Source organism: Molossus molossus, unplaced genomic scaffold, assembly GCF_014108415.1.
Source record: "Molossus molossus isolate mMolMol1 unplaced genomic scaffold, mMolMol1.p scaffold_m16_p_1, whole genome shotgun sequence".
NCBI lineage: Eukaryota > Metazoa > Chordata > Mammalia > Chiroptera > Molossidae > Molossus > Molossus molossus.
In genome coordinates this window covers 224,319,341-224,332,682 of record NW_023425344.1, presented here as the reverse complement: position 1 = coordinate 224,332,682, position 13,342 = coordinate 224,319,341, and the positions used below count along the sequence as shown (strand labels likewise).

Sequence of the window (13,342 nt, the reverse complement as noted above, 5' to 3'; positions counted from 1 at the left end):
AGGCATGCATAATGCAATAGGTTCACAGTCACATGCAGAAAAAGCCTAAAGAGCATAAAAGTATGTATGAGAGAAACCGGAAGAAAAAGAAAAACAAAGCTACTTAAATGCTTTCCTGGGGCTGACAGAACAGGTTAGAACGTCTGTTACACGCATGCTAAGCTTGGTGGAATTTTAACATACCATACCTTAGGGGTGATCCGATGAGCAATGTAGGAGGGGTAGGGTTACTCCCTGCATTGTGCCGGCGCCGTACTGCCTGGCGCCTAAATGTGCTGCGTTCACGGCGAAATGCCACCGCCTCCTCGCTGGCCTGTGCTGCTGCATTAAGACAGACTTAGGTCAAATAGGAGCCTAGGTCAGAGATGTAAATAGCAGCTGAGCCTGACATCCCACCCTCAAGGTCAAGGAACTTGTTTAAATGAGTTCAATCGTTTTCTTACATACACTGTAAATCTATCGTAATAAGGAATAAACACAAAATATCTGTCGTTTACTTAAGGATAATTGTTTCTTTAAAAATAATGTTTTTGATCTACTATCTGGCCTCACCATCTTCTCTTCAACTTCAATTTCCTATTTTAAGATCTCTGTTGTTTCAAATATTTTTCAAAAACTCTCATTTATTTAGTCCCATATTCCTCTATTCTCCCTTTAATTAAGTCAGCCTTAAGAGTATATTTGTTAGTTCCGACTAATGGGATGGGGCCTTACTTTCAAACTCTCATGAGAACAGTAAAAGCAGCAATGACAGTACTTCATTTCTGATGCCAAGGAATAAGGCCCTAAGTTCACTTCATCCTACCCTGTGCCACAGCCTTGGCAACATTAATAAACCACTGACTGCTAGGATGCACAACTAGTTTTTAAAATGTTCAATTCAAGGCAGCAGGAATATCTATCAACTGTGAAGGAGTTTGCTGCCATCAAAGTTTGTTCAATTCTGTGCCCCCAGCCCTGGTCCCCTCAACTTCAGGAAGCAAACACCAGCAAAAAGGTAAGTATAGAAAACTCATAACTTAATCCAAAAAGCAATCAAGTACAAACTAAAACCGATATACAATGAGAAAATAACAACAATGGCTTAATAGAATTACTACATAAAATTTTATAAAACCATACTAATTGACTTGAGTTTCTAAAATATGTGAAATGAAGTTTATCCATTTGAATTTAAAACAATTATTTCCTGGTGATCTAAATATAAATCAAGAATGTTATATTTAGATTTCAGTTCTATTGCAAGCCTTCTTAACATTTTAAAAGCGTTAGTAGTTCTCAAATCATTGTGCTTAGCAATAGCCATTCCCATCCATCTAAATGTTGACTGATAAACAAAGTATTCTTTTACATGTCTACATTTTGCCTGGCCAGTGTGGTTCGGTGGTTTGAGTGTAGTCCCATGGACTGAGAGGTCCCAGTTCGATTCCCGGTCAGGACACATGCCCGGGCTGAGGGCTCAATCCCCAGAAGGGAGCATGTAAGAGGCACCGATTGATGTTTCTCTCTCACACAGATGTTTCTATCTCTCCCTTCTTTTCTCTCTAAAAAAAATCAATGAAAAAAAACATATTTAAATGTTCACATTTTATCCTCTCCCCAGGCTATACCAGTAAATACTCTCAGTGTAATCAATCCACTATGATGAGCAATATATGGACTACCTCCAGAAGACATAGACTTCTTTGTCTTTAGGTATTGTTTTCTTTTACTAAAGAAATGACAAGCACAGAATGATTTTAACATCTGGCAAGTTTCTGCCAGTAAGAAGTCACAAATTACAAGACTCATTTATATTTCTTTTTGAGCTTATACACTACAGTGACATTCTATAGTTAAGCAGCTAAATAAGAATTAAGGTTTGGATCCAAACCACAATTGACTCTTAGAGCTAATCTCTTTTCTTTTCTTTTTTCTCCAGTTTTTCTGAGCTATAATGAAAATTCTGTTAAATGTGAAAAGACTATTACTTGTGATATATAAGCTCATGTATGCAAAAGTTACATATGACTTGTGAGAACAAATGATGCTAATTAAATCTGGTCATCTAGAACCATGTTTTCCAACATAGTAGTCACTAGTCATTTATGGTTAAACATATTAATGAAAATTAAATAAAATTTAAAATTCAGTTGATCAGATTCATGAATCACATTTCAAGTTCTCAGCAGCTATATGTGGCCAGTGTCTACCATTATTGCACAGTACAGATAGAAAACATTTCCATCATCATAGAAAGCTGTTTTGGGCAGTGCTGATTTAGAAAGTCAATGATACCTTTTGTCACCACAATCTACAAAGCATATCGTGTGCTTTGCCTATTTCTGTCAACCATGACTTCAATAAAAGAAAATTGTAACCGGCACTGTCACAAAGGAGAAAATATGCATTGGCAGGGCAGACACTGGGTGAAGGTAAACAAAGCAAAGAAAACAAGCCACTTGGAGGAAATGAAGCTTTGGTAAGTGACTACTATAACTCTTCACAGTTCTTAGACATCAGTAAGGTTACCTTGGGCTGTGAAATTTAAAATCACTCTTTTAATACTCAATTCAATGTTTTCTGAACTTATATTGAAGATTTCTGTTCTATTGGAACAAACTATAGGTCAATTTACAGGTCAACTTACTTTGCTGAGAAACTTTCAAACATTCTCTCTAGTTTTAGATATTTTGTTTTCAACCAAAATAGCATAATAAAATGTACACAGATATAATTTATAGAGGATAATTTAAAATGTACTAAAATCATTCAGAAGAATTTGGGGAAAAAAGGAACATGTTATCATTGAATACTGAGAATAGGAAAAAGGGAAATAGGAAAGTTTTATTTACTATCTTCCTTCTACTGAAGACTTACTGGGGTTAATTTTAACTAAAAACTAGTTAGTTATTAAACAGCACAGATGAAAAGACAAACTACTGTGTCCATTTATAATCAAAATATTTTTTCGCTTCCTCAGAAAACACATTTATTTTTGCTATTAAAATACCATTTATATTTTGTTATCTTCAAAATCACTACATATTAACTAACACTTCTGTCTTAATAGTTTTGTAACTCATGAAGATGTAAGTTTAGGTATCCACTGAACAATGTATTAAAATGGAGTTATGGTTATTGCCTAAATTGTCCTCTGTAATATTCAGTTTGTAAACATCTAATGCTAAAAGAACTTTCAAAGTTTACTATAGCAATTACCTTAACAGTAGCTAGGATCACACATTCAACTGAAAACAATACCATATTTATGGTCACAATGAGTAAGACTAAATCATGCCCCCTGGGATTGCACTACTTATGTAGAACATCTCTAGTTGGAATAGGGCCCAGAGGGAGTCCAGTTCTATTAGAGCCAAGGAAAGAAAGGTGTCTTTAATGCTTAAAATAATTTGCTGTAAGCATCTTCAAGTCATATAAATTATAGCCAAGCCTAATGAAAATTCACTTCTGCAATCCAATTGCAATAACATCTTTCTGAATCCTTTAACTTTATAAAAGAAACCAACAACAACAAATTCTTTAAACTAGGAAACCACACAGGAGAGAAAAAATATTTAAAACCATGTTTTGAACTTGTTTTTTTGACATTGCTTAAAACTTGGTATCTCCTGGCAAATAAATGAAATTACCTAGTAAAATAGTAAGAGCATAAAAAGCAAATAGTAAAAATTTAGCACTCTGGGTACAACTAAATTTTATGTATGTGTAGGCAAAGGAGGAAAAAAAAAATCACAAATATTCAAGTTGTTTTTAAGTGGCATCTTATTCTGTACATAAAACCGTAAGTGACAAGACATATGAAATACTTTCAAGAACGTGTATTTAGGCAATGCAATTTTTTAAATGTTTTTTTTAAATTATAAGAGTCTTAACTTTTTTTTTTTTTTTTTAATCCTCACCCGAGGACATTTTTCCATTTTTTGTTCAGGTAGAGTGGGAGGGAGAGAGAGGAACAGAGAGAGAGAAACATCGATGTGAAAGGAACACATCGAGTGGCTGCCACCCACACAACCGACCAGAGCTGGGGACAAACTGCAACCGAGGTACGCGCCCTTAGCGGGAACCAAACCCGGGTCTCTCAGGACCACAGGCCGACGCTCTAACCGCTGAGCCAAACCGGCCAGGGCAGAGTCTTAACTTTTTAATCATTTCTTTGTGTTAAGAAAACTTCAAGAGACTGAGTTACCATCAGAGTAAGTTTAAGAGAAAACTTCAGATAATTAACTCTTTACTTTTGACGTAGTGATACAATCATTCAATTAAGTTTAAACATTTACTGGGTGCCTAAGGGCAACCAATTCATGCACAGGACAGATATTCTAAGCCATTTTAGATAGCTATGATCCGATCTATTCCTAAAGATCAAAAAGAAAACAAAATCCACAATACACACCTCCTACTTCTGGAGTAACTTCCATTTATCTAAATGAGTTAAGGAACATTCTACACATTCTGTACTGAATTATTTTAGTGCAACTATCTATTTTCATAAGGAGTATTAAACAATACACTATCAATTTGTTTTACTCTGTGAATGAAAACAGGATAAGCATTAAAAGACACTAAAATATTTTCAAATGGCTGGGATACACAAAAGAGCAAAAGCTGGCATGGTAGGAGGTGAGGGACGTCCATGTTCTAGCTCAAAAATTTTAAAGTTATGAGCATAATACGTACAGAATAAGATGCCACTTAAAAACAACATCAATTATACAGCTGATTTCTTAGTGAAAGGGTTCCTATGTAATAAGTTACTCTATTGTTATATACTGTTATGGCTGGTCTCTTGTAATAGCTCAATTGCTATTAAATAAATTAATAAAAATTTAGACAGAAGAAACTACTCAAAAAAAGGTATTTTCAGTGGGGAGTGTTTATTATGAGAAGAAAAGTAGCACTGGCCAGTGTGGCTCATTTGGTTGAGCACTGTCCCGTGCACCAAAAGGTTGCTGGCTCAATCCCCGATAGAGGGTACGCAGGAAGGCAGCCAATAAATGTTCTGCTCTCACTTCAATGTTTCTCTCTCTCTCTCTCTCCCTTCTTTCTCTCTAAAAATCAATAAATAATCTTTAAAATTGTGTTTTGGTACCTCAAACAGGTTAGAAGCAAATGCTAGTAGGGAATGATACGTTAAAGAAAGAGAACAAAAGTATGAAACAAATATATATACATCTCAGAAAAATAAGACATATGCAAACATTCTAAAATATTCTTCAAACTAAAAATATTTTACTTAAGAATAAAGTTACTATATGAAGAAATAAACATTAAAATTTTTTGCAAAATAATATAGAAGATATATTTTAGTGTAGGCATGATATCCATTTTCTCGAAACATCTTTTCCTTTACTTTCCATGTCAACCAAGGATGACGTTAACATCGGCATGAAGGCTTTGTTCTAATATAGAAATAAACTTTAAAAGTGCCATTTTCTCAGAGGCCAAAGAACAATGAGAATCTACTGTACAACTTCTAAGCATTCATTCTAAATTAAAATAATTTTCAACTGTGAAAACATTGTAAAAAACTACTCTTTTTGACAAGTAAACCAACAAACAACAGCAAATTACAACAAAATTACTGTGACTTGAGTTAAAAGAATTTGTATATTCTTACTGATATTTTCCATAATCTCAGGCAGGCAAACAAATACAGTTGGGTAGGCCAAATGCTTTCAAAAAATTAAATGATACTCTGGAGTCATAATTCACACAGAACAGTTCCTGAAAGATCAAGTTTAAGGATTACTTACTTTCACAGGTGGTCCCTATCTCTTTTTTAAATCCTTTGGGAATAGGATGAAAGCCATCGACCTTCTCCCAGAAAACTGCACTCAAAAAATGTTGCATATATTTTCAGATTTCCCCAAATAAGGGGTCATTAATGAAGAATATATATTTACATGACATATATTTGAAAAAGGAAACTTCCTTACAAATTATTAAAGGACATCAATGTCTTCATTTCCATAATAAATTTACAATTTAGAAAGCACCTTTACATACCTACGATCATTAGAGTCTGACAGTTTACTGGTTTATAACCAAGGAGATTGAGGCACAGATTATTGGCTTGCCAGAGTAACCAGTTAGTAATTAGGGATGGTTTTAAAATGTAACAGTCACCCAGAATTTCACTGCTGCTAGAAAGAACGTACTATCATGTCTCCTCTTGCCACACAAAATGAGGCATGAGCTGGCTTTAGGAATTCCATATACAGTACAAACCCTATTTGCCTCATCAGTTTTTTTTAAAAAACTGTTTTCTTAATACTATTTAAGAAAAGATAAGTTTTCCAAGTAACTGATACATCCAAACTTGTTTACTATATTTAATGAGCATTCTTCTATGTGGTTTTACATGTCCAAGCTTTCCTCTCAGGACACACTTATAAAATCTTTCCTTAATGAGAAGAGACATGGACAAACAAAGGTTTACAGTTGTGAGTACGAGAAAGTATATTCTTGTGTTCACCCCTGTATACATTTATTATTGCGTTACACTACAATACAGCATGAAGTTATAATACTCTGATGTAACCAATATTAAAATTAAAAGGACAATTTGCTCTTGCATTTAATGACCCCACACCATTGTGGTTTTGTCTTTGGTCTGTATGCTTATTTCAGTTTCTCCTTTAGTGTTAGCAGTGTGTTTCTCCTGCTGCCATTACCTTTGCCTCTACAAGCACCCCTCTCCTTCTACTAATTTCCTTCTTCTAACTTGCCATATGAACTGGGAGATCAAAAATCAATTCATTGGAATTTGAAGTCCCTCTATTGAGTAAAGTACAAAGCTTTAATTTACATGTTCTTGTCTGTGCAGTGGTCTTTGTCTTTTCTTTCTAATGTTACATGATATTTGGGTACAAAATAACGAAACTTCAATGTACACATATGGCACAAATCCTCATAAACTATGTATCGAAAAGAGTTGACTTTACTTTGAATAAAGTATATTCCCTTAACAAAAGATTATCTTGGGTTCCCAACACAAAAATATTATAATAGGATCCTATTTCATTCTTACAGAATAATGACCCAAACATTACATGGAAAATAATTTTCTCAAACAGAAAAACGGGTTAAGAAATTCAGGAAAAAAATACAAAAAATAACAGAACAAATATAAACTTTTCCATGCTGATTGTTTTTAATAATATGTTGACTCATGCCGTATATAAGTCCAAGTGACCCAAAAGAAAATGATTTTTTAAAAGTAATACAGACTAGAAAAACAACACTTTTCATCATACATAACTTATCTGTACTTTTTTATTCTCAAAATATTACTCAAATTATTTAAGATATGCTTTGTAATTATAAAAATTATGCAACTCGAGAACAAAACTACCTTCATTTGAATCTAAAACATTTATTTTGCCTAAGCAATCACAGAACATTATTGATGAAATCAAATTTTAAGCAAAGTACTTGATTAATGGTGAGAAGTCCTATGAAAACAGTTACTTGGTTTTGTCACTAAATATCAAAAGATAAATTATATGACATACTGCTGCCAAAATGAGATTAAAATTCATATTACCAGATTAGATGTTATAAAAATGTTTTTCTGTTGTATTATGGAACAAATTAGGAATTCAGATATTTTATTTTTATTAATGTCAAGTTTCAAAATATCTTTAATTCTATATTTAATACTTTTTTCTACGTTAAATGTAAGATACATTTAAGTGGCATAATGAAAGGACCTGAGTAACAGAAGCAGCAGCACTCTTAAGCATCTACTATGTCTAGGCACTGTTCTAAGCATTTTACACCTAGTAACTCCTTTACTCCTTACAACAACCCTACGACACAGATGCTATTATCAACACAATGAAATATCAAGAAGGTAAGGCTTAAAGAAGGTAAGTAGCTTTCCTAGAGCCAGGACTACAGTGGAGCCCACATACTAACAGGTGACTCCATGTCACTGTTAGATTAACTCCTATTTTAGAGTATTTTATTGTAGTACTTTAAGGCACATTTCCTAAATTCCATTACCAACACCATTCAGCCTAAAAATAAAACAGAAAGAAGTCATTGGAGAAGTTATCGACACCTCTCAATTTATTAAGATAAAATCTATTCATGGATTATGGATAGGCATATGAATGTAAGCAGTATCCTCTGTTTGGTTGACACATTTCAGGAGCATAGCATAAAGTAGAATAGATAGCCCGGAATAAATTTCTCCTACATTATCAGAAAGGGCTGTTAACAATTAATCTAAAAATAAACAAATTTTTACCAAGTATTTGAGATGCTATGTAATTTTTAAATGAGAACCAAAACATCCCCTCCCACTACCTTCAATTTTCCAAAAAGCACAAACAATAAAATATGATGAAAACTACCCAAGTATAAATCCTCAACACATTTAAGCAGTTTAGTTATGCTCTTATTTTTATTCTAGACACAGTGAAGCTCAAATAAAAATAGCCCCTACAATTCCTTTTGCAAAAAAAAATATATATATATTTTTTTAACAGCCCACACCCAATTACATTTATTCCATCAAAGCACATGAAAATTTTTAGTTCAGTATTTTGTTTCTTACTAATAATCAATGGTTTATTTATTAATTTTTTTAAATAAGAACACAAAAGAAAACAAAAGCTGGAATCTGGAAAAATGAAGGCTCATATTAGTCAAATATCTTCACTGAGAAGCAATTAAGATCTTCCATATAACTTTTCCTAAAAAAAAATAAATAAATAACCAGAACACCTTACTATCCCTGTGAAAAGGAAATGACATTTTGAATACAAAGATAAACCTTACTATAGCTTTTACATATTTCTAGTATTTACATTTCAACATTTTGAACAGCAATCTTTTTCTTTCATAGTATATTCACTCTTAAAATTTATTTTAATAACAATTTTAAAAATTAAGCTATATTTAAAAAACTCAGTGGTTTCTTGCATGTTGTGAACATATCTGATAAAATTTGTGTGAGAAATCACTGAAAACAAATCAGACCTTTTACAAAAAACAGAATGATATCCATGTCAAAGTCTCGAGGAATGGTTATAATTACTTCAGATATAATTAATTCTCAATATTTAGGTTTGATAGACTATTTTCTTCCTTAATTACTAAAGATCATTTATTTTACATTCTCATTAGAAATTAATTTTTGTTAGCAAGTATACCAAAAGACACAACAGAATGTTTAACACAACATGGACTTTTAAAATACTCTGGGTGAAATTAGAATTCTTTGAGAGAAAAAACATGCCCTTATATTTCAGAATGTTTGTACAAACAAAAAATTCAGTATAACTTTTAATAAGAGACTGAATGTTATTACACCAACAGAATATAAGCTTTAAAGCTAAAGATGTGAGCCTGAATAAAGGAAATGGGGGTGGAGGATAAAAAAGAACCAGATTCCATAACAACCAGAACAGAATAAACAAACTATTATGGGCAGGAGGAAACAGAAAGAAACAACTCTGAAATAAACAAAATGGCCAAAACATACGGTTAATATAAAATCACCTATCAAATTTTGCACAATTTCCCATAAATTTGAAATAAATAAGCTATTACTTTAACCAAACCACTACTACTATTAATCATAAGGAGCATCATATATCCATTAATGGACACTAAAGGTCAATATAAACTACACGTATCAACTTAATAAACTTTAAGTAGAAAGTTACAGGAAAAAAATGTTATTAATGCCTAAAACTTGAGTAAGAAAAAATAAAACTAAAGAGACAGACATAAAAGAGCTCCACTTTTCAAAATACATAGTCAGAGCTAAAGTAATGTTTGTGGAAAACCTTATATAACAGGTTGAGTGATCTAAGTTCAGTGGCACACAGTATGAGATAACTAAAAATGGTTTGGTACCCTAATGAAATTCTACATTTTGTGTTGCTATTGTTATACAAAGAATGAAGAGGACCCATTTTTGTTATTCCTATAAAATATTAACAGGTGGCAATTGGATTAGAAAATGTGATGCCATCAAGAACAAATTGATATATTCAAAGAATGCTTTTCAAAAAATATTTTCTTCCTGTTCATACCAAAACCTTTTTCTAAGATAACCATCTCCTTCTTAATGGAAGAAAGTCTATTTCAGTAGTGGAAGGGGAGACATTAACACAAAGCATACTTTAATAAGTACTGCTCAAATCAATAGTACCAATAATTGCAGTGACTCTTGGGGAAATCTCTTCGTGTGATTTACTTACCTCCACTGATTGCATCTTGCTCTTCACCTTCAGGAAATACAACCTGGCTTGGCAAGCTATTCCTAGATCGAGTGACTGTCTCTAACTGAGAAGCCCGTCCCAATAACGATAGCTCATCTAGCACCTCTCCCTCTTTGGCCTCGAGATCTGACTTTGAAGTGGTTAAGGGTTTTATACTTTCGGGTGCCATCAGCCTATTGGAGTCATTCAAACATGCTACTGTGCCACTGTCCAGGCTCAACACTCGGGCCCGAGTCTTGGCACTATTTGTGCTAGAAGTCCGACGTGTTGTCCGCTTTTTGCCAGTTCCTTCAGGACCCAAATGAGCTTTGTGTGTGTGCTCAGAGTCAGTGCCCTTTTCCTTAGGGACATGTTTGGTCTTCAGAGCACTATATCTGCCCTCAGGAGACTGACATGAATGAGAAGTGGTGCTAGAAGAGCTATCACTGCTGAACTGGTGAGCAGACTGAACACTTGATGCTCTGCTCAAATCACTTTGGTCACTAGAGTCCTCATCGTGACAGAATATAGCACTGTGTGGCTTGGTACCAGAAACACCTCGAAAGGAAACATAGTCCCTATGACGACTTGAATCAAAACTACTGGCCCGTTTTTTTCCTGTCCGTCTCCTGCCTGACTTATGGGCAGAGGCTGTCCGATGGATTAAGCTAGACGATTTAGGTCGTACATCCCCTTCCTTTTGCTTTCCACCACCGTCTTTCGCAACCTTTGAGTCCCCTGGAACAGCAGTTTTATCACTCTGCTCCTCTTTGTTTTCAGCAGTTTTCCCAAGTGGTCTGTCCCCCTGAGAAGTGAATTCATTTGCATGGGGATTTTTATTGGCTTCTTCAGATGCAGACGTGCTGAGACGTTTCTGATTGTGCACATCATCAGAGGTATTAGAATCCTTGGCCTCTTGAATCCCACTATTTGTACTCACTTCCAAGGCAGTCTTTTCACTACTAGTCCTTTTGTCACTGGTATAGCTACTCTTCTCCTCTGGGTCAGCACAGCACTCTTTTTTCCTACCACTTTTCTTTCCTACTTTAGGAGACTCCTCGTGCTCTGACAAGATGCTCTCTATGTGAGTGGAGCTGGTCTGTTCACTTTTATAGCTGCTGACAGTACTGTTGGTGTCACGGTCCGTTCCACTGCAATAGCTCTCAGTTGACCCACTACTCCGCATGCTCAGGCTCCTCAAGCTGTCCATGCTTTTGTCTGCTTTCAAAGGTTTGCTCTTCCCACTTTTTGTAGGTGGCTGAGAATTACTGTTTTTCAGCTCACCAACAAGCTGAAATTCCCCAGGTAAACAAGAATTTTCCACCAAAGACTCTTTGGATCCAGAATGAGGTTTGGAAGATTCTAGCTCACTAACTGGATCTAACCCACGTCTTTGCTGATACAAAGGGAAGTCATTCAATGAAGTATCTGGAAAAGCCACAGCAGAGCTAGAGGTCCGTGGTACACCTCGTGGCCGGTGATCTTTCCTGTAAGAGTGTGAATGTAAAGGGACAAGAGAAGCTACTTCTGTGTCACATGCACTGGATAGAGACTGATCAACATGGTGGTGATGGCTGTGACTTGGCAGGCTCACTTTGTCGCTGCAGTCCCTCGGCAAGTCCTGTCCACAAGAGGATAAGGAAGGCTGAATGGAGATGAAGGAATCATTGGAGACCAGACGGAAGAGCTTCCGATCAGTTGCCAAATCTGTTTCAAATACATTTGGAGATGTTAACACAAATCCATAATCAGCTTTTCTACTGTTAACAATGGAAAGAATTCACAGCATACAGTAAATCAAGTATAAACAATCTCTCAAGTAACTCACTAAATAACAGTTGGCCAGTCATTCCAAAGAGCTAGTTTCTCTTTCACAACTGCACAAAGAAAGCATTCTACGGATGGAATGAACTAATAGTCTCAGAAAAAGTTCTCCTACAGATTAACAACAATAAAATAAGAGGCAACAAAAAATATTTAAAATGGACTAAGATTTTTATGTGAGCTCTGTCTCTAACTTCCTAACCAACTGGGTAACCTTGGATTACCTTTCTAAGTCTGTGCTTTCTCATCTGTAAAATGCAGTATCCATCTCACCCAGCAGGACCATGGAATAACTGAGATATCACATACACTGCTTAGCATAGTGTCTGACACAATAATGGTAGCTATCATTTTTTACCTCACTAACACAAACATATTTTTGAAAAACAAATGATTATTTTATTTTATTTTTAAATCCTCACCCAAGGATATTTTTCCATTAATTTCTTAGATAGAGTGGAAGGGAGGGAGAGGGGGGAGAGAGAGAGCGAGAGACAGAGAGAGAGAGACAGAGAGAGAGAGAGAGAGAGAAACATCGATATGAGAGAGACACATCAATTGGCAGCCTCCTATACAACTCCAACTGGGGCCTGGGATTGAACGTGTAGCCAAGGTATGTGCCCCGGGCTGGGAATCAAACCCATGACCTTTTGGTCCACAGGCCAATGCTGTAACCACTAAGCAAAACCGGCCAGGGCCTAATGATTATTTTACAAATCAACAAAAAGCTAGAGTCAAGAGAAACAGAAAAAAAAAAAAATATATATATATATATGTATATATATATATATATATATATGTATATACGTGTGTGTGTGTGTGTGTGTGTGTGTGTGTGTGTGTAAAGGCTGACCAATGCCCAAATATATATATATATAAATATATAAAGGCTGACCAATGCCCAAACAAGATATAATTGGATACCTTGATGTTCATAATGGTTGAAAAGATTAAACAATGATTATGAGGCAAAATACTGTATTTCCTCGTTTCATAGTTGACACAACAATCACAAAATGCCTCGTGAAACAATATATATCCCCTTATAAATATCCCATTATGTAAGACTATTCCTTTAACCCTCCATTTAGGGCAGTGATTAGTGACTTGAGTTACCATATATACTATGTATGTAGATATAAATATAAATAAGGCCATCTAACTAGCTACCTACATTGTAATTTATCTTAAAATATAGCTTGACAAACTTAACAATAGCTCATTTTTAATACATTTTTGACAGACAAGATGGTTGAATCTGCTGTTAGTTCAATAAAAAGAAAAACTATTCTTATTTG

At 34.7% G+C, this 13,342-nt stretch overlaps 1 protein-coding gene across 7 annotated transcripts in view; it reads right to left on the bottom strand.

Moving 5' to 3' along the window:
- Positions 1–13,342, bottom strand: part of PCNX1 (pecanex 1) — a 173,481-nt gene that overhangs the window by 103,259 nt on the left and 56,880 nt on the right. For 4 of the 7 annotated variants that reach the window (XM_036269327.1, XM_036269486.1, XM_036269573.1 and 1 more), the window contains exons 6-7: positions 10,221–11,927; positions 189–321 (exon numbers count right to left, since the gene is read on the bottom strand). In XM_036269327.1, the coding sequence (XP_036125220.1) occupies positions 189–321; positions 10,221–11,927 (1,840 nt within the window). The remainder of the gene's footprint in view (positions 1–188; positions 322–10,220; positions 11,928–13,342) is intronic. The other 3 variants (XM_036269713.1, XM_036269651.1, XM_036269786.1) reach the window with 2 other exon arrangements.